The sequence below is a fragment of the Ixodes scapularis genome, unplaced genomic scaffold (assembly GCF_016920785.2).
Source record: "Ixodes scapularis isolate PalLabHiFi unplaced genomic scaffold, ASM1692078v2 PGA_scaffold1__304_contigs__length_218370807, whole genome shotgun sequence".
Classification (NCBI taxonomy): domain Eukaryota; kingdom Metazoa; phylum Arthropoda; class Arachnida; order Ixodida; family Ixodidae; genus Ixodes; species Ixodes scapularis.
In genome coordinates, this window is record NW_024609846.1 from 31,889,442 (window position 1) to 31,916,236 (window position 26,795).

General features: G+C 50.1%; 1 protein-coding gene across 1 annotated transcript in view; it reads right to left on the reverse strand.

The window, feature by feature from the left end:
• The window catches only part of LOC8038010 (calsyntenin-1), a 155,889-nt gene that overhangs the window by 40,881 nt on the left and 88,213 nt on the right, over positions 1 to 26,795 (reverse strand). The window contains exon 2 of the mRNA XM_042290670.1: positions 14,465 to 14,566. Coding sequence (XP_042146604.1) covers positions 14,465 to 14,566 — 102 coding nt within the window. The remainder of the gene's footprint in view (positions 1 to 14,464; positions 14,567 to 26,795) is intronic.

Below are 26,795 nucleotides of genomic sequence, written 5' to 3' on the forward strand. Positions count from 1 at the left end.
TTAAAACAGAGGTTGGTACAGGGGGAACATCTGGCCCTGCATCTAAGCACATGGAGAGTGGCATTGGTAATGGCGGATAGGTGTGCATCGTTCGCATGGCACCCGTTGCTAGGTGGTTGCTAAGCAGTTCCTAAGCGGTGTCTAGGGGGTTGCTGGGTGCAACATCACTCCACTGGGAGGAGCCAAGAGGTCATCGAGGACGATAGATGGCCAAATACTTCCCTTATCTATGGCTCTGGGTTTACCTACACTGCAATGCCTTTGGCCACCATGCAAAGCAAAGGTTTCCTGCTGGGAGAAGTGCACTTAATGAAAGGAAGCGGCATATGAAAAGTAGTTCGATTTCGTGGGACGTCAATATCTCTATGTTGTAAACCGGTAAAGAAAATCCAGCTTCCGTATGTTCACGCCACATAATGTCCCTTTTACAGTCAAGGTCTGAAAAAGAAATTCTCAAAAATCGGGAATACAAGAAATAATACGCATCCACCAAGAAGGTGGATACATACTAAGAGCAGAAAAATGCACAAGGGGCAAATGAAAAAAAGTGAAAGCTGCTTACAACTCCCTGTAACGCCGAATTAGAGCGCAGCTCTTGAGGAGGAGGAGGGAAGGGCACTGGGGGGGGGGGGGGGGGTTAAACTAACCAGGGGGTGGTCACGTGACCTTGGGGGGTCACGTGACCTTGGGGGTCACGTGACCCCCAATGCCGATGATGTCATCACTGAGGTCACTGATGACGTCATCATTGACGATCACGATGCGGGTACCGATGACGTCATTAGTGACGTCACTGATGATTTCACCAGTGATGATGACGATGACGATGCGAATGTCGGTGACGTCATCAGTGACGTCACTGATGACTTCACCAGTGATGATGACGATGACGATGCGAATGTCGGTGACGTCATCAGTGACGTCGCTGATGACGTCATCAGTAATGATGACGATGACGATGCGGATGTCGGTAACGTCATCAGTGATGATGACGATGACGATGCGGATGCCGGTGACGTCATCAGTGATGATGACGATGACGATGCGGATGCCGGTGACGTCATCAGTGACGATGACGATGACGATGTGGATGCCGGTGACGACATCAGTGACGTCACTGATGACGTCATCAGTGATGATGACGATGACGATGCGGATGTCGGTAACGTCATCAGTGATGATGACGATGACGATGCGGATGCCGGTGACGTCATCAGTGATGATGACGATGACGATGTGGATGCCGGTGACGTCATCAGTGATGATGACGATGACGATGTGGATGCCGGTGACGTCATCAGTGATGATGACGTCATCAGTGACGATGACGATGACGATGTGGATGCCGGTGACGTCATCAGTGACGATGACGTCATTGGGGGTCACGCGACATCGGCGGGGGTCACGTGACCTCAGGGGAGTCACGTGACTTCGGGGGGTCACGTGACCTCGGGGGGGTCACGTGCCCCCCACGAGGTCACGTGACCCCGGTGGGGGGCTCGCGCGGTGCATTATGGGACATTTCCCATGATGCACCGGGGTCACGTGACCTCGGGGGGGGGGGGGGGGGGTCACGTGCCCCCCCACGAGGTCACGTGACCCCGGTGGGGGGCTCGCGCGGTGCATTATGGGACATTTCCCATGATGCACCGCGCGGTTACGCCGACGGCGACGCCGACGGCGACGCCGCTAAAGCCGGAAACGGGCCCCTAAGAGCTGCGCTCTAAAATGGCTCCATGTGGGCAAACAAACAAAGAAAAGAAAAAAACAAAGGAAGAAGGTCACTGATCAAGATGGCATAATGTGTGATGAAGCAGTGAACTATTTCGTTCAAGGTTTGAGTCCTCCTCTCTTCCTTTTCCACTTTGCTCCTTGCAACTCAGTTAAAACCAAATCATGCACTCGGCAACAACTTTTCTTGGCACTTCCGGGCAGAGGAGGAGAGCCCACGCACAGCTTTATTCAGCCCTCAAAATGGAAGAGGGAACGCGTGCTTCCACTGCATTTCCAAGAAACGTTGTCGCCGAGTGTAGATCACATTTGATAAACTCAGAGAAGCACACAATGTATTGCGAGTAAGCAGGTCACATGTTGTGTGTGCGACATCGCGCGACGTCGTGATGTTACGTGATATGACGTCACGTGTCATTATGACGTCAAGTCGTTAACATGACGTCAGACTGACGTCAAGGTCATAAAAACAACATAGGGCTACATTGCTCATATGACCTTTAAGCATAATGTGTCGCTTTCCCGCGAAACGCAGCCCTATATAACATATTCTCTGTTAAGAAAAAAGAATTGGCCTCCAGTTGCAATGTCAGGCGGAGAGTGCCCGGTATTTTTAGAACGCCCCCAAAATATATCTCAAGTCCGGATTGCACCACCGCAAGGCGGCTTTGTGTCGCACTTCCGCGCAACGCGGTGAAGCCAACAGTTGCTAGCCGTGGGCTCCCAGATCCCGACGGGCTGGCATTGTTCTCGCAAAAACAAAACAAAAATTGTTCGGCTCACGACGTCGCAGTTAGGTTATCGCGGGATGTCTGTCCCCCAAATCGGAAGCTCGTTTCTAGGGAATAATCAGCATCGACAGAACGGACGGTCGGTCGAATCGGGCGATGCGTGTCACGTTACATTACCGACGCGGCTTACACGGGAAATTTCTTAGAATTATGTTATCTTTATTCATTTCGCATTTAAAATGCAAACAAGTAAAACATAAGATATCGTGAAACAAAGTAACAGGGGTATTGAAGGCTTTTCTTCCTGAGAATCTTTCGTTGGTCGAACGACGTTTTAGCGAACGCCGACTTTTCATCAAAAGACACTTTAGCGAATGGTCGGCCGCCGCGAAGCGGTGTTATCGGGTGGGCCACGTGGATTAACATTTTTTGTAATAGTTAACCACCGCAGACTGCTGCTGCGAAGCGGCGTGAACGCAGGGAGGGGGGTGGGCTAACGCACGCCTCCGTTATTCTCTAAAACGTCGATTTGCTCCAATGGCGCCGTTCGCTAAAACGTCATTCGCTCCAATGGCGCCGTTCGCTAAAACGTTACTCGCTCATGTGATATGGATTCTTTTTAGACACTGCCTGCCCTTAAAGATTGTGCAGGTCGGTTTTGTTTCGGATATTTCCGAACTTTTTACGACAAAGTTCCGGCGTTTCAAGAAGGGGGGGGGGGGGGGGGGGGGGGGGGTTTCTTCGCCGAGACGTCAGAAGAGCGCTGATCGCGGTCCATTTCCCCTTTCTCCGGCGCCGACAACGATTTGCACCGTACGATCCTATTTCGGCGATTTAGAAAAGCAATTCTGGTCTCCTTGTTCCTTTCCTTCGCGAGTCGGGGGTACCCGAGGCGCGACCTCGGGCAGTTGAACAGCCGAAACGAACCGCGACGCGAAGAATGCCATCCTTTCTTGCAGCCTCGTTGGGAAGGCAGGCACGCGCCAGCGACGAAAGGAGGTTCGTGGATCGGAATGTGGCGATGGAGGATTGCGACAGTTTTCATCGCCCGACTAGGATTTAGCTGATTCAGGTAGCCAGATAGAACGCACGAGCTACGAAACAGACCCTGTTTTCTTTTCGAAAGTTTATAATCTAACATTTTTCATCGTGGATGGATAGATGGATGGATGCCAGAGTTTGGTCAATGGGAGGAGCGGGCAAAGCCAGACCGTGCACCAGACACAGAAAGAGAGCTTGATACGCTCTCTTGGCTAACCAGAAGCCGAAAATAATCCCCTAGCAGTGGTAGCGAGAAACAGTTTTAATAAGCGGTAAGAGTTAAATGTAGGAACTCTTCGGTGGTTAAAAATACGCTCCTCGTGATGTTTCGATCATGATCATGCAGAAAGCTGTAAGAATCGAATGTACCGAGAACTCTGTCTTGCTCGGACAGGCTGTGACCGCTCGGACGGCAGATTCCCTCGGCGTTTGGCGTATGGATTACGTCTATCGTTCCGCTACGTTCTTATTCTGCATGACCGTGATCGAAAAATCACGTGCACCATATTTTCAGCCACCGAGAGTTACTCCGACGCACTTATTAAGTTTGTTTCTCGCGACCACCGCCAGGATATTATTTCCGGCTTCTGGTTGGCAACATTAGAATTTGTGAAGACTCCCTGGAACATGCCCAGTCCGCTTTCGACCAATGGCGCCTCCTCATTTGCCTCCTATACATCCCAATGAATGGCCAAACTCTCTCTGTATACGGCTCTGATGGATGCTAACAGCTGTACCGTGTACATCGAGTTGCGTGGTGGCCAGGGGTTTCCCCAGCAGTTGAAATTAGGGGGTGGGGAGGTCTAAATACTTAGGGCGCGCCGAGGGGGGGGGAGGTCATTGAGAAAAGAGGAGGTGCCTTCAGAAAAACAAGCGGATGTACCCCCCAGGGGGTCTGTATGGAAATCAGTGGTGGTGGTAGCTTGCGCCACCAACCTAGAAACTAAGAACCAAATATATGATTTCTTGGTTGAGAGATAGCGCTTGTCGGTATGCTTCCTCGTCTTTTTGTCCCGTCTTTTTTGCGCTATTTTTAATATGAATGATTTCTTTCCTTCGCCAATTCGCCTCCCCTCTGCAATTTCGTAACTATCACCAGGCGGTGTGGGATATCACCAAGATGACCTTTGGGGGATTCACACTTCCGCCTCTTCCCCCCGGAGAGGGAGTCGCCAATTTTCCTTTGGTCAAACCTAGTCGGCGTTACCTCGGCACTGGTTCCAGTGGGAGACAGTGGAGACTTTGGGCCGGAGCCACTCGGCCAAAGTCATTTCCGGCAGAGATTAGTGTTCGAAACATTTGAGGTGCTGTCGTCCTTCCGAAATTTTCCGAAACAATGGTTTCGGCCGTGTTTTCGGTGTTCAGTTTTTCCCACGTATTCAGTGTTTTCCGCCAACTGAAAAAAAAAAAAAAAAAAAAAAGGAAATAAGATTGGGGTTTATTGGGTTTTACGTTGAACGAAAGAAGAAAGGGGCAAAATTGGTCGGTGCGTAGTTCCGTATCTGTGGGTGTCATCTGTGGGTGTGTAGTTCTATCTGTGGGTGTCACGAGAAGTGAGAGGGGGGTGACAGATGAGAGGCCCGGCCTTTTCCACTCATCCCAGATGTTAGTGGCAGCTGGAGATACGTCCACGGGCTCGTGCCGCATGACAATGGCGGGTGCGCAACAGGGGGGTAAAGGTGGGTGAGGAGGAGTGGCAAATCCCGTGCGCCGACACCCGGGGTCATCGCAAAAGAGAGCGACAGAACACGAGAGAAAGAAAGCAACGTTGCCATGGTAAACGCGAAGAATGTAAACTCTCAGCAATATAAACAGTGATAATTTAACGTTGTAAACTAAATTCTGAGCTATTCTAACGCTTATAAAAAGCAATAAAGTCATTACGCTGCATTAACTTCCCTTCTGTCGAAATCTCGGAAATCTGGTGGTTGCGCAGTTTCGTATTCCTCAACCGGGCCCAGCCGCGCCCCACCGGCGAAGCCGGGTATATGGTTTAGTTTAGCGTTAACGCGAGGCCGTACATCTGCGCGCTATGCAAAAAGAAAGCTTCGAAAGGAACGCGAGTATCTTTCCACCGGTAAGTTCGTGGATTGTTGAAGTTCACGAAACTGCTCTGATGATGTAACCGTGTTTGGGACCCCGAGGGTCTGCCTGCATGGTCCGCCGCTTGCGGCAGCCAGAATGTATGGGAAAATGGCGGACCTTTTCCTCTAGAGTTAGTATGTATGATCTCTATGGTGCGCAACAAGTGAACGGCCGTGGCATGCGCATCCGGTCCTACGCAGTCGCAAGGGGTTATGACATGAAAATTAAACGGATAGATTATTCTTGAAATGGAATGCTCATGGGCTACTTAGTATATACACCAAGTTACGCGATTTTTAGAGCTCTGGTAATAGCAATATTCAATTTACGAATTTTTATCATTTTCATTTGGCGACCAGGCAACACTGCCCAAATTAGTCACACCATGGTGTCCGTAAACCACGTGACCATGAACACTCTCTTATTCTAGGCGCCCCCATGATTGCTCAAGCTCTCCTCGTCGCGGTACGAACAAAACCGCTCACACAACTCGGTAACCTGAAAGCTATTCTCACTATAGTCAGTTACAGGTTAAGAAGGTAGCGGCAAATGCCCCTCAAAGGGAATCAGATATCCCTCCGCCACCTCCGCATCCAATAGCGTCCCACCGTTTCCGTGACGTCCCGGACAACGCGCGAGGAGGGTCTTGCCTTTCTGTACATATTTGCTTTATCTTTCGTCTTTGACTTAGCACTGTGGAAGCCACGAGAGGGAGATTAGAGTTCTCCCCCACCGACGGAAGCAAATACGACTTTCGGGGATTAGCGTCCCCCTCCGATGGATACAAAGGCTGCTTTCAGGGGCTCGGTTCCCTCTCCGATGAATACAAAGGTCGCTTTCTTAAAAAGTGGGATCGGAGACGAGTTGGAATCCATTGAAGCGGAACAAGGAGCGTTTCCAGTGAACTCTTCTTTCGACTGCGGAGAGATTTGAAACGGGCGCATCACACTTGTGGGAGGAGCTTCTCCTACCTTCTTGACTTGTAACCGACTATATCACCCCCAGCCCGTTGACCTTTCACCCTGCATGCGCCTGCGAGATATTCCCGGACGGCGGTGACCACGGCGAGTTCGTCCGTTACTCGCGACGTCGCTGGAGCTGGTCGCCAGCGGGTCGCAGTCAAAATGAACAGCTTCCAACATCTCTTGATAGCAATCACTTTCATCGCTGCTGCGATCAATGTCGAACACTTCCACAAGGCGAGCGATTCCGTCGACGTAATCGTCACGGACCGGATGCTCGAAACGTGGAAGGTAAACGAGGAAGCCGAGGCTCGATACGCGAAGAGAGCCAAGACTGTGAGTGCGTGCAAGCAGACACCCCGCTGGAGGCTGCCTACGTAGCCAACCTCCAGCTCCGCCGGATCTGCCCCTCCGAGGGGCCCGCATATAAATCGATTTATCCACAAAACTATCGCGCCATTTTCAGAACAAATTTAGCAGGACTATAGGAACATACAATGGGTCCTAGCAGTATAGTTATCTCATATTTTATTTTTGACGCGTCATAACCCCTTTAAAAACCGGTCTGGGCTCAGTCGGTCCTACTCGGTTGCAAGTGTGTGAACCGACCTGAGCGCACTATAGGCATCCTGCGTTGCCCAGGAGGCGCTGCGAAAATTTACTTGTTAGGACTTGTTTTGGGTAATACAAACTTGAGCGACTCAAACTGCCACACATAGAGAAGCGTGCCCGCTCTGGCGCGAAGCACGATAACGAGGAAAGTAGAAAACAAAAAAAAATGCTGACTAACGCCGTTGAAGCACAGGCCAAAGCTAGGACGATAAGTGCGTGAACCAAGAAACGCCGTATCACGCGTCCCAAAGAAACATAGAGGGGAGGAAAAAAAAACAACGTCGGGACGCCAGATGTTCTAACGTCAACACTTATAGCATCTTCGATCAACTCGCACCGGAATCGCCCTGAAACCAGCACAGTGCACAGCGCTCCTCGGTCGTGCAGCGCGATGTCGGTGCAACATCGAGGACAAACTGCGCCGCGCCGGTGCACCGCGGCGAGCTCCACCTTGCGTCACTTCGCGTTTTGTTCGTTTATTTTGCGTAGGTCAGCGCACGGTGCCCGTCTGCTGTCAATTTCTTCTATTTTTTTACTCGCGGATTTGACGGTCCCTCAGAAATAAACATCGTGGTCGTGATTGTCGATGGGGTCACGAAGCGGGTGATAATTACACATGTATATGTTGGCCATCATTATTAGTTCAAGAAAACGAAACACCAGATAATAGCCGTACCTCGCTGTCATCGAAACGCCTCGCGCCGGTTTCCTCGAAGTTCGTGCTTTTCAGGCGCTCCTTGCCACCGCAGCAATCGCCAGTAATCGCGGCGATGGTGAGAAGCTCGTCGTCTCGCCGCCAGAAGACCCGAGGAAATCATCTAGTGCAGCTGCGAGGCGTGTTCGTTTTTGCAAGATCGCCATCTCGATATTATACGCGTCTGCTCCTCCCGCCATCTTCTCGATTCCCGCTCCTGGCCGCAATGCCTGATGGGACTGCCCCCCGGCGCACCGCCGATTTTCTTGGTGCGCGTTGGGGCAACGAAAAGCCGCACCGGGAGGGTGCGCTTTGTTGATCGAGGACGTACGGTGCGCACCGGTGCAGTTGATCGAAGATGAAGGGGCGCACCTCAGTGCCCCGGTGCGCACCGGTGCGGATGATCGAGGATGCTATTAGAGATACGAGACGCGTACCCTAGCGGTAGTGCCATGATTCCGGAACGTTCGATTGTCTTGCGGCGCTGAATGTAGCCGATTTCGGACGCCCAAAGGTGTTTTTTTCGTTCTTCTGCACTACAGAAAAGGAAAAAAATCACACCGAAGGCGCCACAATAGTGGGAGTATCACCCAGGTGAGCTTGTACAACCCAAAAAACGAGGGCGCCACAGCTTGTTCAAAGCTACAGCGCAGGAGGCCCATACGGCGTGCAAGTTGGCTCGCTCCTTGCGCACCTCATGAGTTGGTTTACCCCAAATGCGCCCAGGTGTCTGTTTCACCCCGACATCAACCAATAGGGGTGCGAGCCTGCCTACCTCGCCATCGTGCGTTATCTACGCGTTCTCGATGTTGATTGGCGTGCCCCTCTTTGCGTTTCGATGCGCCAAAGACGAATTTTTGGGCACTTGCTCGCCGTATTCAGTCATTTTTTAGGGGTGTGCGAAGGGTGGTTCGAAGAGTGATTAGAATCGAATAGCGCAGCTCAACAGTGCAGCTTCTGCACTGAGGAAAGAACCGGCCGCTTGGCTTTCCTTGCACTGCCAAGGCTATATATGACGCAGCGCTATTTGATTGAAAACAGTATTCACACAACCCGTTATTTTAAACGCACAAAACAATTTTATGTTCTTAGGGCTGTTGGGGGGGGGGGGGGGGGGGGCAGTGCGAACAGAAAGAAAGCAACCAGTTGCCAGAAAGAAACAAAAGAAAAACAGGAGCCGACGGCGCCTCCGTGGCTGACGCGATAGCTTGCGTGCTGCGTCGCTGCTTTATGCCTCAAAAAAAAAAAAAAAAAAAAAAAAGGGGGGGGGGGGGGGGGCGACGGCGCCTCCATGACTGACGCGACAGCATGTTCGCCGCGTCATTGGTGTACGTCCGGAAAGACGTCACTTCCGTGAAAAGTTTTCGCGATATCGACTCGCAACTTTGCATCCAAGAGCGGAGAAAGACGTAGCTCTACGTCAAATATAAACACCGATAAATAACCTCCGAATTCGAAAAAAAAAATGAATTGTGAAAAACTCGAAACCCTAATAATAAGGCGCTGTCCACTGCGCATGCGCTGTCGTGCGTCTCCCGGGTCCCTGAAAAGCGCGCGCGCACTTCGTTGTCGTGTTTGGACACGGCCACATGCAAACAGCGCTTGCGCCGTAAAAAGAACTCAGTTACACAACTATAAATGGCACACACAATGTCCGAAGGTTCAGGAAACGTCCTGCTCGACAGACTTTCGTGGGGGATGTACACTTCGGGAACGCAGAGAGAAAATTATGTCCCTCGCCAAGCCCGACGCAGCGCAAGTCGGTTTCCCCTCAAGCGCTACATAAAGTTTGGCGCATGCGACTTTTTCTTCGCCACTGAGGAGTTGGCGGTGAAATGAGAAGGAACTCTCTCTGGCTTCGCCATATAGTTAACTCTACGATCATTCAGAGCCATAGACAGGCGCGATCGGTCTTACACGATCGGTTGACATGCACTCGCGCAGACGATAATCTTATCATCTGCGTTTTCAACGCACCAGCCTAGCGCCTGTACCACGAGTGGTAACTTTAGCCCACCCCCCACGCTTTCCACTTGCTTTCTAAGATTTACAGAGAGTAAATAATTTATTTATTTATTATTTTTTTTAATGACGATTGGCAAGGTCCTGATTGGAACCGTTGGAATCCGAACTACTAATTGAAAAGTTATACTAACAAGTTTCAGTTAATTTTCCGACTTATCGCGACGATTAGACCCTGTATATTATGTACCCCTGGCTGCATAACTTATCTGCACAGACCGCATTAATGTAACTTTCACAGCAAAAAAAAAAAAAAAAAAAAGTTTTAAAGGCGGTGGCAACGCAGAAGTGAAAATGGCGGCAAGAGATGATGCGGCGAAGCACTCCGCCGCCTCGTCCCCCACGGACCTGTAGAAACTGACATGTTTATCGCGTCTGGGTCACCAGGGTAAGAATATTCAATCGACGTTTTATTTTTCCTTCACCGAGAAAGACGCTAGTTGAAGCCAAAATGCTAGGGCAACGTTCCCAAAATCCCAAAGGCCAAAAACACCGGGAGCGGCTTACACTTCTGACAGTCATTAATATACAACCCAAATTATAAGCGACTGTAATGTTGTTGTTTTCTTTTTTCGCGAAGTTATTGACTTTTTTTTTTTCTGACTTTAAACTGAGCCTCAACTGGCCACACCGAAAGCGTGTTACCGCCGTAGGGGGATACCCCACTTCTCCCTTGAGTGCGCCGATGGATTGATGGCTGGACGGCGGCTATTTCAATTCAATTCGTTTCTTTACTCCCATCATCATTATGGCTGACGGGGATAGGGGAACAAAGCTGCAGAAGTGCAACTTGACAAAGCCCCGATCGGCCGACAGGAAAAAATAACACTAAATGAAAGGCCGCAAGAAACAATCGGTGCTATGCGGGAATAAATAGTAAAAGTTTTAGGTAAATATTTTGCGTATTGTTTTTTTTTTTGTTTTTTTTTATGATGTGCATTGAGACAAACATTTTAGTATTTTAAAAAGTTTAGCACTCTTGGTAATGTTTACTGTACCATTTGAAGCCCGTAGGTTGTTCCAGGACGAGGCACCCTGAAGGATCCAGCTACTCCATATACAATATTTTTGACACTTACTTTAGAAATCCCGGGTAACGCGTGGTTAAAAAATTTAAGGCATGCCGCGTGGTTTACTGCCGCAAACTTAAACTTAAAATTTTCTCGTTTTGTTTTTACCTTATGTTAAAAGAAGAAGTGGTTCAGTGTGTGCGTAATACGATGTATTAGTAGTTACGACTCGAATTGCTCTCTTCCGCAACAAATACAGTTTATAAGGTCCCTTCAAATCGGGCGGTGACTTGCGCCACCTAGCCAAGCAGAGTTTTAGTTTTACACCGAATTCCGACTTAATTAATTTAATCAAATTTAATCTATCCGTCTCTCGATATTCGCCACCATTCCTAAAATCTTCTCTTACTGATGTCTACTTCTTGAAAACGGTTCGCTTCACCGTTTCCATCGAATCCCAAAGCTCCGAGGAAGTCGGCCTCTTCGCGTAATGTCCTAGGGTGGCCAAACATCCCCCCCCCCCTCTCCCAAATTCCATAATGATCTGGCGTTTCGATTCCCTCCCCACACACACCGTGCATATTGTGCCCACCTCTTGAAATTCGGCCCTGTACGTCCTGGTTCTCAAAAACCCAGTCCTAGCCTTAAAGAATAACTGACTACCTCGAGAATTATGGATTACTCTTTCCTTTCTAATATTAGTTTTCCTTGCCCGGTGAATTCCTAAATCTGGCTTTTTCTGCACTCTTGTCTGCCACATGTATCTCTTCCCTGTCCGCCCAACTTCCTCGGTGCTACACCAGTGCCTCGACGGCCAGTCGTCGGGTTCGTTTTCTCCATCTCCGTGTCACCTAAATATTCTTCCCTGCCCATCTCTCTTCATCCATTTCACGCAGCCGTACCTCAAATTCCAGATTGCTATCTGCCCCCCTTGACGACCGGCCCAGACCTCCCCTGTACGCCTTCATTAGAGGTCTTCCCATGAGCCCATAGTGGCAACCTTCCTACGCCAGGCTGTTTGACCTTCAGTTTCGACTGCACCTCCGGTATCATGCACAAGACAGCATTTCCAAATGTCAAACCAGGCACCGTAACCCCTTTCCGGATACGTCCCGTCGTCGGAAGCGTCGTCTAGATTTTCGTTTTATAACTGTGTGATAGAATACGGCGAAACCCCATCTAGACGCTGTGCTTCGAAACATATACGCGTTTTCCATAGAATACACTGCAGTTATTAACTTGGCAGTTATGAGCCGTCCCCCAAAAGTGAATGGTGGCGCGTCGAACGATGGGAGGCGAGCCGTGGGGGGAGACGGGGGGGTTACTGCCCGGGCAAGCAGCGTCTATGGACAGTTCCGTAACTGAGCTAATCTAATAATGTTGACGGGTGCATTGCAGCTTGTTCCCGATGGGTCACGAGAAGTTTGATGGCGTGAAATGAACAGTGGAGAAGCTCATATCAGTAAAACAAGAAAGGAAAAAAATAAACGCTAAATATTGTGTTTTTTAGACTGCCTGCTCGACTTTCAAGTACATAATACGACATGTGGCGTCACTTCTCTGGAGAGCGCGGCAAGATAATGTTAGTTCTGGAATGACTTTCATCGGCCGTTTTCTCAATAGCTATTTTGAATCTAGAGGCATTGAATATTGTCACGGATGACAAGTGATGAGGTGCCGAATAACTGAGTAAACTAAACGTTTAATCGGGCGAAGTTGTGCCCAAAAATAAAGAAGGAAACAGAAGAAAGAAGAGCGTCGCGGGCGTCGAAGTCGGCGTGTCAGCAGAGTCGAACGGTGGGCCGAAAAACTGATTCGACAAGGTCGCGGGCGGCCTCTTATCTAAAGTGAGTCACTGTCTCGAAGATTCGGCGGAGAAGGTTCGAGCGTAGCGCGCTCGGGCGAGAATGGACACGCACTTTCTAGAACAACAAAAGCAGGGATAAACGATAGAAATTACTTCCGCAGCGAGAATAAACGAGAACTTTCTACAAGTCCGTGACCCTGCGCGCGGCAATATCATCCTGGAAAGAGTAGAGCCTGGGTATTCTAAAAATGAAAACAGCTAAGGAGAACTCCATTAAGCAATTTATAAATATTTAAAGAGACGTGCACGGGCTGTATGCGAGCGCCCCGCGTGGACAGAACTAAACAAACTCGCTGCCCTCGAACTACGAACCTGAACGCCAGTTCGCAACTGGCGGTTTCGAAATTTCACGCACTTTTCTTTAAACCCTACGGTCGTGGAAGGTGGAACACTACCGCGGGGACTACGGGGAATCGCGTTTGATTTCATACCCACGTTATTGGGCGAGAACAAAGTTAATCAAAATTCTTCGAATATGCAGTGCCGTCCGCGTTCGGCCACGCCTACAGAAGACACCGCCCTTTACCGAAATAAATCGAGCAAAATACATTTAAAAAAAAAAAAAAAGTTGGTAGATTTGATTAAGAATTGATAGACGCGGGAAAAATCGGAGGCAGGCCTATTGAACTCGCCTGACTGTAACACGGAATTTGGCGAGGTGTCCCCGAATAGAACTCATCTCCCCGCGGAGATCCAAAAAAGATCCGTTTGGTTCATCGACGTCTTCTCGGCCAATTAATGTGTCCGAGCCCTCCTCCCGTCCATTAGCTGCTTTCCCTCTCTGCTCCGCGCAGAAGGTCGAATACGTCCGGCGCGACGACGTCTTGATTAGGACCGTCGCTACCTTCCCCGCCAAACTCTCCGGGGCTAATGGGCAGTCAGACGTCGGGCAACCTCGGCCGGGAGCCGAGATAACGGGCCCCGTCGGAACAGTTGGCCAGAGTGCCTATATAGACCGACGCGCTGTTTACAAACAAGCCCGCGTTTGCCCACACCGGGTGTGGGCACTGCGCGTGCGCAGAAACGGAATACGCGAAATGTGAAGCGTCTGCACATGCGCAGTGCCGTCGACAGCGCCACCGCAGCTGCGTGACGTCAGGGCCGCGTGTTGGTCTATAGATTCAAGAGCGTTTCCGACTGCTGGATCAGGGTCACGTGCCTGCAAGCGCCTCTGCCCGCTTTTCTCCTTACCACGCGACAACTCGGAGCATGCGCACTTGCGACGAATTCGCTCTCTTAAATCTAGGCTCTCTCTACGGTTGGTGGGAGCACCACGGACCACGTCAAAGGTGCCGCCGGGGGAGGCTGCCCTCGGGACGTCAATATAATGGCCCAATGGGCGTTACAATTACCACTCCTCGACATTTGACGTTGATATTTGGAATCGGTGTCAAATAGTCTCGACTGGAAGACCGGAGGGCGTCCGTCTCGTTTGGAACGTCGCTAACGCGTGAGACACTGGCGCTATCGCCGCATTCCGCTTTTACTTTCAACTGTTGCGATGAGCGACGATATTCTCTCTCTTACTGACGAAGCGAGTTAAGAAAACAACTTCCATGGGACGAACGAGACGCGTTCAATAAAGCCGCAAAGTGAAAGAAAGAGAGAACAAGATCAAACGCGTTATATGCGAGGAAAAGCTGTCAATTTAGTGACATCGTGGACAGCGCGGGCCTCGTCTTCTATACGTGATCGGAGCAAGTTCTCACCGTCGAGGACCCGGATCCTGGGCATGATCTTGACGTTGCGGCTGTTCTCCTTGACGATGGCATGGTAGCCCACCTCCGAGTTGACGTGCTCCAGCCGGGGCGCTGCACGGGAACACCACCAACACACGTTAAGAGAAGAACCGAATGGAAGGCTCTCAGTGTTAGCTCGCTCTTAAAGCTCCTGCAAACGCCTGGTCCCCCAGCATATGCAGTGATGTGATTTGTCCAAGTCAATTTGGAGCACCTTTCGGATCAGCCAAAACGGTGTTTTGGAGCAGCAAAAGTGGCCTTTGGAGCAGGCAAAAAAAAGTGTTTTGGAGCAGCAAAAGTTGCTTTTGGAGCAGCCAAAACAGTGTGTCGGAGCAGCAAAAGTGGCTTTTGGAGCAGATATTCTTAGAAAAATAAACATATTCGCTTTAAGTGCTGGGAGTCTTTCAACATGTAACTGAAATGCCAATGACATGACACATTTTGCAATGCTTCAGTTAAATTATACATATATATATGTACCGTTATAGATAAACAAGAACCAAACTGCACATATTAAACCTTATTTGAAAATGACCAGCTTCTTAGTAAATATCACAGCATTAGGTTGACTACCCCAGTTATATAATATAGTAAATGGAAGCTGACTCCGACTGAGGAAACACGTAACTACTGCAGTGCAATGCGAAATTGTACACAAGACAAAGTTGCATTAAAACTAGCGGGTGCTTTTCTTTTTGCTTTTCGAAACTTTCTACAAGGCTGCTGCAAGCCTCGCTTTGCCTATGGCTATTAATGAATGTCCACTTTCAATGTCTCCAAAGAGACATTGAGACGTCCCACAAGCGAACAGTGCTGTGGGCGTTGCCGAGCAATTCCGAAAAACCGCTTGCCACCGTTTTACTGGTTCCCGACGTACCAGATTTTCGTCAAAAGTAAGCAAACGTAAAAAAAAAAAAAGGGTTACAAGCGTCCCGGCTTGTGCCTCTGTCGTGCAGCCTCTGTCGTGCAGTTACGGTACTCAGTTTAGTTTCGGTTTTGAAAGACGACCAAAATTGGTCTTTTGGCGCAGGCTTGGCGCAGATTACCCATATTTTGGCAAAATGTAGCGTAGCAGGGTTAGCCCCTTGGCGCAGTTTGGCGCGATTTGCGCAGCAATCACATCACTGCATATGGTAGAAGCATTCGAACATTCCTGCAGACAGTATCTTTTGATTTATGTATCAGCAGCACTGCTCATGCATCATACAAAAGACAGTCACGAGTCGCCGCAATGTCCGTGGTTCGAACGCCGCGGGCCAATTTTTCGACTCATTGCCACGAGGCATTCGAAGCACTGATGTCGCGGTGCGTTTGAATCGGTACGCACACTAACGTTTGTACGATGTATAAGGGGCGTAACCGCGTCTTAATGGTGGCCTAAACCGCGCGAACCCCGTCGGGCAGTTGAACACTCTCTCATTCTAGGTACTCTATGGCGCGCAGAACAGCCACAGTCGTCCGGAAAGCGCACCTTGAGCGTTTCTTTTTTTCCTTCGGGAATCTGCGAGGACGAATCGAGCGCCTTCCCCGCGAGTGCAAGCACGCACAAATCGAAACGAGGAAACAACGAGCTGGAGCCCCGGGTGCCGGCCAGCGGCAGGAGCGGACACGTGATCGACCGATCAATGCCCCTTGACGAGGCGTCCCCGAGACAGCTGCCCCGCGTCGGGTGAACGGCCGGCAGAGCGAAGACCGCGGGCCGCCCGAAGGAACCTTTCAACCACACACTCCGGGGGAAACGTCGACTTTCCCGCAGAGCAGGCGGTCGGGTCAGTCACTGCGATCAACGGAGCGGCGCGTTCGGCTCGCTCCCAAGTAGACCCTTTCTCAAAAGTGGGCACCTGCAGCTGCTGCGCCAATAATACGAGACCGCATTGTTCGGGCACCTCTAGTGGACACGGAGCTTTAAGTCAGCGATCGGCTCGTATCCGAAACGCCAAAACAGGTGCTGCGTTAGCGTTCGACGAGCACTCGGATCCAAAAACACGTGCCCAATGGATGGAGGCTAATGACCTTTGTAACGGGCGGTAGCTTGCGCCACCTAGTTACTAAAGTCTAAGAAGACCGAGATACGGCGACCGCCAATGTTGGTCGACGAACTTTTGAAAGAATGCTCTATTCAACGTACATTTTGAAGCACGATGGAGCTTTTCCACACACAAACGGCACCAAGCGGCAGGCGCCCTAACTACGCTCGGTGGCTTCGAATGAGTGAAGAGGTGAACGGCTGAGCCCCTTTATTCGGAAAGGGGCCTCCCCGCGGGGACAAGCCTCAACTACGTGCCGGCAGTTCGAGCTCGTTTCAGCCTAATTTTTAATTGGGGGGGGAAGGGTAATGAATCGTTTTACCCCAATTTCCGGCCTCTTAGCGCTTTCTCTGCGAGCAGAAAGGCGATCGAAGCGAGGCGGGCGAGAACGGACTGTCGGCACGTCGTTCGGCAGCGGTTCTTGGCCAGGCCGGGATGCAAAAGAGTTCCCTCAACTTTTGTCACATCTAGCGAGACGGTGCTTTCCTCTCCGGAAAGACTACGTCGAGCGCAATAACGTCGCTGGAAGAAAAATGGCAGCACATGGGACACGGAGGGGGCGGGATCCGAGGCATCTTCCCACGAAGCCTCCATCAATTCCGCTTCAGTTCACCGACCGTAGTTTTCGCCGCTGCTTGAGGAGAGCGGGACTCTTATTCAAAAGGGTACATTACGGTTATCGAAAACCAAAGGTTGCTCCGGAAAGCTCAAATCAGGATTGCAAAAAATTCCCAAAATAAATGTATTCAAAAATGTCCTTTTTTTCTTTCTTTCTTTCTTTATGATTATACATTCGAACAATAAAGTCGCATACCCGGTGAAATCCTTTCATTGCTTTCGAATAACTCGCGTTTTTTTTTTTTTCAATTCAATGTGAGTAATGCATGTTTTCCCCTGCTTACGGGATATGTATGTTGTTTGTCTTTCCACGGCAGAAGAATTTATGAACGTTTGTACGTTTCTGTGCGGGAGAAAAACGTATTCGCTAAAAAGTAAACGAAAAAACGAAAGAAGTTTACAATCCCCTGTAACGCCGAATTAGAGCGCAGCTCTTGAGGAGGAGGAGGAGGGGAAGGTACGGAGAGGAGGCTATGCCCCGCCTCCTCTCCTGCTCGCCTCTCATTTAAGGGGAAATATTCCCCTAAATTTGGTGGAGCTTTTCCGACTAAATTTAGCGGGGAAAGTTTCCGCTAAATTTAGCGGGGAAATTCTTCCGCTCAATTTAGCGAGGAATTGTGTCCGCTAAATTTAGCGGGGAATTTTGTCCGCTAAATTTAGAGGGGAAATTTTTCCGCTAAATTTAGCGGGGAAGATTTTCAGCTAAATTTATGGGGGAAATTTACCCATAATGCAATGCTCGGCGACGTCATCTATGACGTCACTGGTGACCCTTGTGACGTCACCATGGGAGACGTCTCATGACGTCTCCCATGATGACGTCACAACGCGGCGTCGCCGTCACCGCGTAGTGACGGCGACGCCGCTCAAGCCGGAAACGGACGCCTAAGAGCTGCGCTCTAAAATAGTACCATACCTTCCGCGATAATGCCAATAATGCCCCTTGGACGGTGCAGTATAAAATAAACAAATCGACGGGGGGTACGCGTTCATAGCCCGTCGGAGTTCCCACGCGGGGCGCTCTGAAACGCCGCGTGTGAAAAGCAGAAAATCAACGGCGTGGCTCGATTCGTATTTGTCGCGGTACTTTGACATCAAAACACGAAACCGTGCGACGAAAACGGCTAATGCGGCTTTGCACCGGTTTCCAGCAAAGCCGCGTTTTTACATTTGCTTAGGCCAACGCGCTGTCTACGAACAAGAGGTGTGGCCGCTGCGCATGCGTAGATAACAGACTCGCGTGAAGCCTCTGCGCCACGTACAAAGCGACCACAGCGCCGCCACTTTCGTTCCACGCACTCGCACGAAGTCGACGATCAGAAACCTCGATCGGAGACGCGTGTGTGTGCATTGTACTCGTGTCGGGAACAAAGGAGGAGCCATCTTCCAGCGGGAGCCGCTGACGAGGCGAACTCGAGAACGCCCGCACGCTCGTCATCAATTCGTCCCCCTAAATAAAAGTGCGTATCCAATTTTTCCTAGTCCGTCCGCATTAGCGGCGAGCCACGCCGACCGCACCCTCATTGTGCGCGCGCGAGCCAAAAAGAAGCCACCCGGCGGAAAATAGGGGAAAGGGGAACGCATTTTCTAGGGAAGGCAAGCAGATCTTCGTCCCTGCACGCCATTCACAGCGAGAACCAACCGAGCCAGAAACAAAATGCGACACGAGAGGGAGAGAGAGGGAAAAGTAAATCAAGTTTAAATCTCGGAAAATGGGCGCAGCTAAATGGCGCGTCCCCAATTTTGCATACGCGGGTGGAGGAGGCGGCGGCGGCATCGTGGGGGAAAAGAGGAAATGGCCCCGAGCACACCCCGAGCGCAGCCTTTTTTCCCCACGCTCTCTTCGGGATCCTGATGGAGCGAGGACATCTCAGCGCGCGTCTCGTGCAGGAAAGAATCGCTTTTAAATGGGCTCAGACGGCGCCAAGTTTCGATAACGTTCATTTTGTGCCTCATACTTCCTATGTACACTATTTACCGTTATTGACGCCGTGTTCGCTAAAGTGTTCGGTGCCGCAAAAACACGTCCTCCTTGGTGAACAGAATGCTAGGGCGTAAACGAGCTAGTGATGGTTGAACGTACACTATCAGAAAAAAAAAAAAGAAGGTACAGTCTTACGCCCCCTTGTCCCATATAATCCACCCCAAAATTTGACTTGGACGTACAGCGCACTCACGTTTAACTGAGGGTACCAACTTTCACCGTCATCAAGCCCCTCTAATAGTTTGGGCTGTCAGTTGGACGTCAGCTAGTGCGCTGCATGTGGAACTGAAGTTTTGGGCTGTATTATATGCAATAAAAAATGTAAGACACTTTTTATTTTTTTTTAGAGTGTAAGATTCTCCGAGCCGGGGGAGAGTCAGGGTCGATATGACACATACTTCTCAAACACAGCTGATATTTATTGACAAACATTTCCGTTCATATAGGATTTATATAAGTTATATATATATATATACGTTCCCGCTTCCACGGAGCGATATCACGAGTGCGAGCTAGGGTGACCATCCGTCCCGCGACTCGCGGGCATTGAGGCCTCGTGTCCCGCGTCCCGCGAGAAATTCTCGAATCTTCAAAATGTCCCGCATTTCATACAGTAGTAAATTCACTCTGCAACTCACGACGCTGCCGAACAACGGGGCATAGGGAAGCGCGGAGGTCGCTGGAAATCGTGTGAATCACAATGGTACACCATTTTCTATCCGAGCATTGCGGGAAGCAACCGTCGTTCTTGCGGGAGAACGGACGCGCGTGCTCCGTTGTGCCTCTCCCCTTGGTGGCAAACTATCCTAAGAAAAATTGCTGGCACATTGATACTTTAGACCCATGTTGTTGTAAAAAAAACTATCTCCAAACTCTGGTCTAAAAACATGCTTTTCGTGCAAGGCTCGTCAAATTATGAGGCGCTGGAGAAATGCAGCCTTCTGCGTTAAGTCCTTATTTCGAACTCTTTTTGTTCGCCTTCCGCCCATTGAAAAGCATGCGGGAAGGGCCTTAGAACGCACCTGGTATCGCTGCGCCGCAGCGTTCTTCCGCATCAAAAAGTTCGTCTGCTTTCCTCGCCGTCACCATGGCAACGAACACCGAATGAATAGAAGCACGCACGGTACCGCCGCGTGAAGCCAGCAACAGCTGACGCCATTTTACGAACGCCGTCTGCTAGCCAAAGCCGAACGCGGTGTGTCAGATCAACCGCCTCTGCCGGTGCGCCGCAAGCAAAGACGACGAAGCTGAGACACGCCGACGGCGATCGAGCAAGCAACAACACCGCGGGACGACTGCAACGGCGGCATTTATTCGGATCAAAGGCCGGCTTCGCCGGTGCGCCGCTAGCAAAGACGACGAAGCTGAGGCACGCCGACGACGAATGGGCGAGCCACAGCACTGCGGGACGACTGCAACTGCAGCATTTATTCGGATCACGGGCGCGAAATAAGCAAGAACAATTTTTATTTGAATCATAACACCCGATATCCAAGTTGGGGACCACATACCTTTGCTGGGTCTTTCCTGTGAACTTTTTACAGAGACATGGGGTGCCACATTCAAAACACGGCTCCGTTTGCAAAATATGGGGGCCCTGAGAAGGGCCTTTTAGACCGCTACCAGAACCTATAACTGACATAACGAGCACTTGACGAGCGGTTGGCGCATAAGTCGTCTTTATGCACGCAGGCGGGCGACGGGCTCAGCGCAGCGGATCACTCGAAGTCACCGGGGCCGTCAGAATCCTCGTCCTCCGCACTATAGGGAAGATTCCTGTCTGCGTCGGGGCTATAGATTTTGGCGGCCGCGGCGACGAACGACTGGAATCTGTCAGTGTTTCCGCGCGCCTTCTCTCTCCTCCAAAACATGAACTTTGCAAGGTGACCAGTGAAATGGTGGCTCTCGCGCCGTCCAGATGGAAGAGTTTTTGACGTGGGCCCAGGTGCCCTCCACCGTATTGGTGTGCGCACCAGTGTTCGGGTCGACAAAGTGCAGCTTGTGGTTAACGGTGAGGTGCGTGAAGCGAGCGTCATCTGCAAGCTTGCGATAGCCAGCCCAACAGTCAGTGATTATTCTTGTTCCAGGGCGGACCCACTTGGCTATTAGCCCTAGCAGGGTATTAGCGTCACGGGTCTCCACGGGAACAAGAAAGCAGCACCCGCTGCCACGCTCCACACCGCCGAAAACCCACTGGCCAGGACTTAAATACCCGCGATGGTACTTTCGCCGCCCGAACATACTCTCGTCTAGGGTTGCTATGTTGCGCTTTTTGCACTCCCAGGAGACTTGGAAGAGGGAAGTGACGTCAACGACACAGCAAATGCAGATTGGATGTTGACAGAAAAAAACAAAATCAACACCCAATCTGCGTTTGCTGTGTCGTTGACGTCACTTCCCTCTCCCTAGTCTCCTGGGAGTGCAAAAAGCGCAACATAGCCCCCCAGTTCTACAGTCACGCCTTCGCCGCCAATCATCTCTGAATGCGTAAAGACGGCATTTACCACAACCTCCCGACAAAGGCTCGTCCAATCAGTTATTGTCTTACTTGCGACATCAGTCTCCCGCTGAATGACGGCGCACGGTAGGTTCTGGCACCAGAGGTAGATGATCTTCATGAGTTGGGGAAGCGTCAGGTGCGATCCCTCGAAAAAGGAACCGCTCCGTACCGAGACCTCGCCCCGGCACTGAACCTTGACCGGCTTCCTCTTGGGCACCTCACGAGTCATCCACAAACCGCATCTCCACGAATACCCATCCGCAGATCTAGCGCGGACTTGCAGCGTCATCGCAGCTTCGCACTCTGGGCAAGCACGAGAAGCCAGGAGCAGGCCCATGCCCTGAAGCAAATTAATTGCTTCAAGAGGATCTTTCATGGCGTCATGAAGACGGCACAAGTTAAACGCCATGGCACTGCGACGCTCGCCTCTGGAAGAATAAAGCGCCAAGGGGGCTAAACGAGCAGAAATGCGCGCTTCTTTGCATTTATTATTTTTATTTGATCCGCCATTTTATACCTCGTGACACCCTTCTAACGAACTGATTGGCTAATCGGTCGGGCCATGTCATCGCGTGACAAAAGAAACGCCAATCGTATGACCAGAACGGTTGCCACGGTCGGCATCGTTACAAAGAAGAGAACAGTCGGACCCAACAACAAAATAAAGTAACAAAAAGAATTAAAAAAAAAAAAAGAAGGGAGCCGTTTTCGGGCGGCGTGTTCTTTGATGAAAGGTGTTGCTCGCAATGGTTACTTGTTTTTCTTTTTTGTTTCTTTACCCTAGAGAATGCCACGTCCCAAACAAACCGTTGAAACGAAGGAGGGAGGGAGTCTTGGCGTCAGAATTCTTGAAAAGAGCCTCATGACGCCGCCAACGCCGCCGACGACCGTTAGGCTATTTATTTTGTTTCTTTAGACTTTTATCGCGACCACTACTCCACCGTGCCTCAGATTTTCCAGCGAAGGTCCGGCAGTTTTTAATAATTATTAGTATTGTCGTTTGAAGGGCACTCTTTTTATGCTGCTTCGTTTTCGTTCCTGACGCCATAAAAATATTCTTTCTCTTTTAGATTATAGGCGCGAAAAATCCACACTGACTAGGGAATGAGTAACAGCACCTAGATGTTGGCCTAGACTCTGCATTACTCAGACCCTAGTCCGTGTGGATTTTTCGCGCCTACAGTCTAAAAATAAGGAATGCCATACACACACATCACACGCTCACGCACTCAAAGTTGGTCCAGAAGTTCAGTGTCCCCGACGTGTTTTTGTAGCGCTTTCAAAACGATACACTAATACCTCCAAGTGTTCTCCGGCCCAGGATTTTGGTGACATTAAATGGTCTACGGTCCAGCACTTGCAGCGTTCTTCTCATGTCATATCGTTGGGTGCTGCATTTCACGCATGCACAGAAAAGATGCTAATAACAAAAATAAATAATTGGGCTAATTAATTATTGGACTAATTGCATCCACAAACCAATCCGACCTTGAACTAAACTTTTTTTTTTTGTTTTTTTTTTTTTGTTTTACGTAGGGCAAACTTTTTCCGCCCATATTTTTATGGCGTCAGGAACGAAAACGAAGCAGCATAAAAAGAGTGCCCTTCAAACGACAATACTAATAATTATTAAAAACTGCCGGACCTTCGCTGGAAAATCTGAGGCACGGTGGAGTAGTGGTCGCGATAAAAGTCTAAAGAAACAAAATAAATAGCCTAACGGTCGTCGGCGGCGTTGGCGGCGTCATGAGGCTCTTTTCAAGAATTCTGACGCCAAGACTCCCTCCCTCCTTCGTTTCAACGGTTTGTTTGGGACGTGGCATTCTCTAGGGTAAAGAAACAAAAAAGAAAAACAAGTAACCATTGCGAGCAACACCTTTCATCAAAGAACACGCCGCCCGAAAACGGCTCCCTTCTTTTTTTTTTTTTAATTCTTTTTGTTACTTTATTTTGTTGTTGGGTCCGACTGTTCTCTTCTTTGTAACGATGCCGACCGTGGCAACCGTTCTGGTCATACGATTGGCGTTTCTTTTGTCACGCGATGACATGGCCCGACCGATTAGCCAATCAGTTCGTTAGAAGGGTGTCACGAGGTATAAAATGGCGGATCAAATAAAAATAATAAATGCAAAGAAGCGCGCATTTCTGCTCGTTTAGCCCCCTTGGCGCTTTATTCTTCCAGAGGCGAGCGTCGCAGTGCCATGGCGTTTAACTTGTGCCGTCTTCATGACGCCATGAAAGATCCTCTTGAAGCAATTAATTTGCTTCAGGGCATGGGCCTGCTCCTGGCTTCTCGTGCTTGCCCAGAGTGCGAAGCTGCGATGACGCTGCAAGTCCGCGCTAGATCTGCGGATGGGTATTCGTGGAGATGCGGTTTGTGGATGACTCGTGAGGTGCCCAAGAGGAAGCCGGTCAAGGTTCAGTGCCGGGGCGAGGTCTCGGTACGGAGCGGTTTCTTTTTCGAGATATCGCACCTGACGCTTCCCCAACTCATGAAGATCATCTACCTCTGGTGCCAGAACCTACCGTGCGCCGTCATTCAGCGGGAGACTGATGTCGCAAGTAAGACAATAACTGATTGGACGAGCCTTTGTCGGGAGGTTGTGGTAAATGCCGTCTTTACGCATTCAGAGATGATTGGCGGCGAAGGCGTGACTGTAGAACTAGACGAGAGTATGTTCGGGCGGCGAAAGTACCATCGCGGGTATTTAAGGCCTGGCCAGTGGGTTTTCGGCGGTGTGGAGCGTGGCAGCGGGTGCTGCTTTCTTGTTCCCGTGGAGACCCGTGACGCTAATACCCTGCTAGGGCTAATAGCCAAGTGGGTCCGCCCTGGAACAAGAATAATCACAGATTGTTGGGCTGGCTATCGCAAGCTTGCAGATGACGCTCGCTTCACGCACCTCACCGTTAACCACAAGCTGCACTTTGTCGACCCGAACACTGGTGCGCACACCAATACGGTGGAGGGCACCTGGGCCCACGTCAAAAACTCTCTTCCATCTGGACGGCGCGAGAGCCACCATTTCACTGGTCACCTTGCAAAGTTCATGTTTTGGAGGAGAGAGAAGGCGCGCGGAAACACTGACAGATTCCAGTCGTTCGTCGCCGCGGCCGCCAAAATCTATAGCCCCGACGCAGACAGGAATCTTCCCTATAGTGCGGAGGACGAGGATTCTGACGGCCCCGGTGACTTCGAGTGATCCGCTGCGCTGAGCCCGTCGCCCGCCTGCGTGCATAAAGACGACTTATGCGCCAACCGCTCGTCAAGTGCTCGTTATGTCAGTTATAGGTTCTGGTAGCGGTCTAAAAGGCCCTTCTCAGGGCCCCCCTATTTTGCAAACGGAGCCGTGTTTTGAATGTGGCACCCCGTGTCTCTGTAAAAAGTTCACAGGAAAGACCCAGCAAAGGTATGTGGTCCCCAACTTGGATATCGGGTGTTATGATTCAAATAAAAATTGTTCTTGCTTATTTCGCGCCCGTGATCCGAATAAATGCTGCAGTTGCAGTCGTCCCGCAGTGCTGTGGCTCGCCCATTCGTCGTCGGCGTGCCTCAGCTTCGTCGTCTTTGCTAGCGGCGCACCGGCGAAGCCGGCCTTTGATCCGAATAAATGCCGCCGTTGCAGTCGTCCCGCGGTGTTGTTGCTTGCTCGATCGCCGTCGGCGTGTCTCAGCTTCGTCGTCTTTGCTTGCGGCGCACCGGCAGAGGCGGTTGATCTGACACACCGCGTTCGGCTTTGGCTAGCAGACGGCGTTCGTAAAATGGCGTCAGCTGTTGCTGGCTTCACGCGGCGGTACCGTGCGTGCTTCTATTCATTCGGTGTTCGTTGCCATGGTGACGGCGAGGAAAGCAGACGAACTTTTTGATGCGGAAGAACGCTGCGGCGCAGCGATACCAGGTGCGTTCTAAGGCCCTTCCCGCATGCTTTTCAATGGGCGGAAGGCGAACAAAAAGAGTTCGAAATAAGGACTTAAGGCAGAAGGCTGCATTTCTCCAGCGCCTCATGATTTGACGAGCCTTGCACGAAAAGCATGTTTTTTTGGCCATCCCGCGTCCTGTTTTTTCTATCCGTAACATGGGTCTAAAGTATCAAACTGCCAAATTGCTTACCAAAAATTTCAATATAAAATATTCTAATTATTTAGAAATCGCTGTCTCAATGCGGAAGGGTTGCTGTGGATTTTTGTTTTAGTGAAGGTCAGCCATACAAAGACACAAACCTACAACTCGCAACGGTCGAGAAAGAATATAATGTTAAAAATTTGTGTAGGACCATGTTGATAAAAGTATGCGTTGACAGGAAACAATAACTCGAAAAAGATGCACTGTTTCTTATATCCATTTGATGGATTGAGTTATGCTATACAGTCGATCTTTATATTTTTAACTTCGACACATTAATAACACATTTGGCATAAAAGATATATCACAGGGAGCTAAAATTAATTGAGCTTAATTGCCGCAATACAATTAGCAGGTTCTATAAACAGCGCAGGATATTAAATGTGTTAACAGAGCCTGGGTTCCTAGTGCGTATGTTAAAATTGGGAAAGTTGGGAAACTGCCATAGAGACTGCTCTGAAAAAGTGGCACCTATCCGTACTCGAGAACAGTGCTAATGGCGATCACAACGCCGCCATCTCTCCCGCGGCGGCCACTCGAAGAACTGCGAGTGACTTCTATTTTGCCTTCAATCGGCCATTTTGGCGCCGAAACAGATACGGTGAAGGGGTTTCAGGGGTGTGGCACCCCTGCCCCTGCCAAGCCCAAGCGGACGCGCCGCGAATTACTACCGAAGTTAGGACGTACCCTGATCCCAACTACCTGAAATCACCGCTGAGACGTGGTTGTATAAAAACAATATTAATTGTGCCGCAAAACCTCGCAAACTAAAGATTATGAAAACATCACCCGCCCTTCATTTTGTACTAAACTCCAATAAAAGTTACTACAAAAAAAGTTTTTTCCGTTGCTTTTTACGCAAAAACCTGCTTTCTGAAAGCTCAAGGTGACTACAGTACGGACCAATGATAAAGGGTGGCGCTGTTGTCGTATTTAGCTCGGCCTCGGTAGACGCCAGCGGCCCAGTTTTCAACGGCGAGTTTCCCAAATGAGCGTTCTAGTAACGTTGAGTTGAACGTAAGAGAGGCGCTCACCGAATCCCCACAATTCGC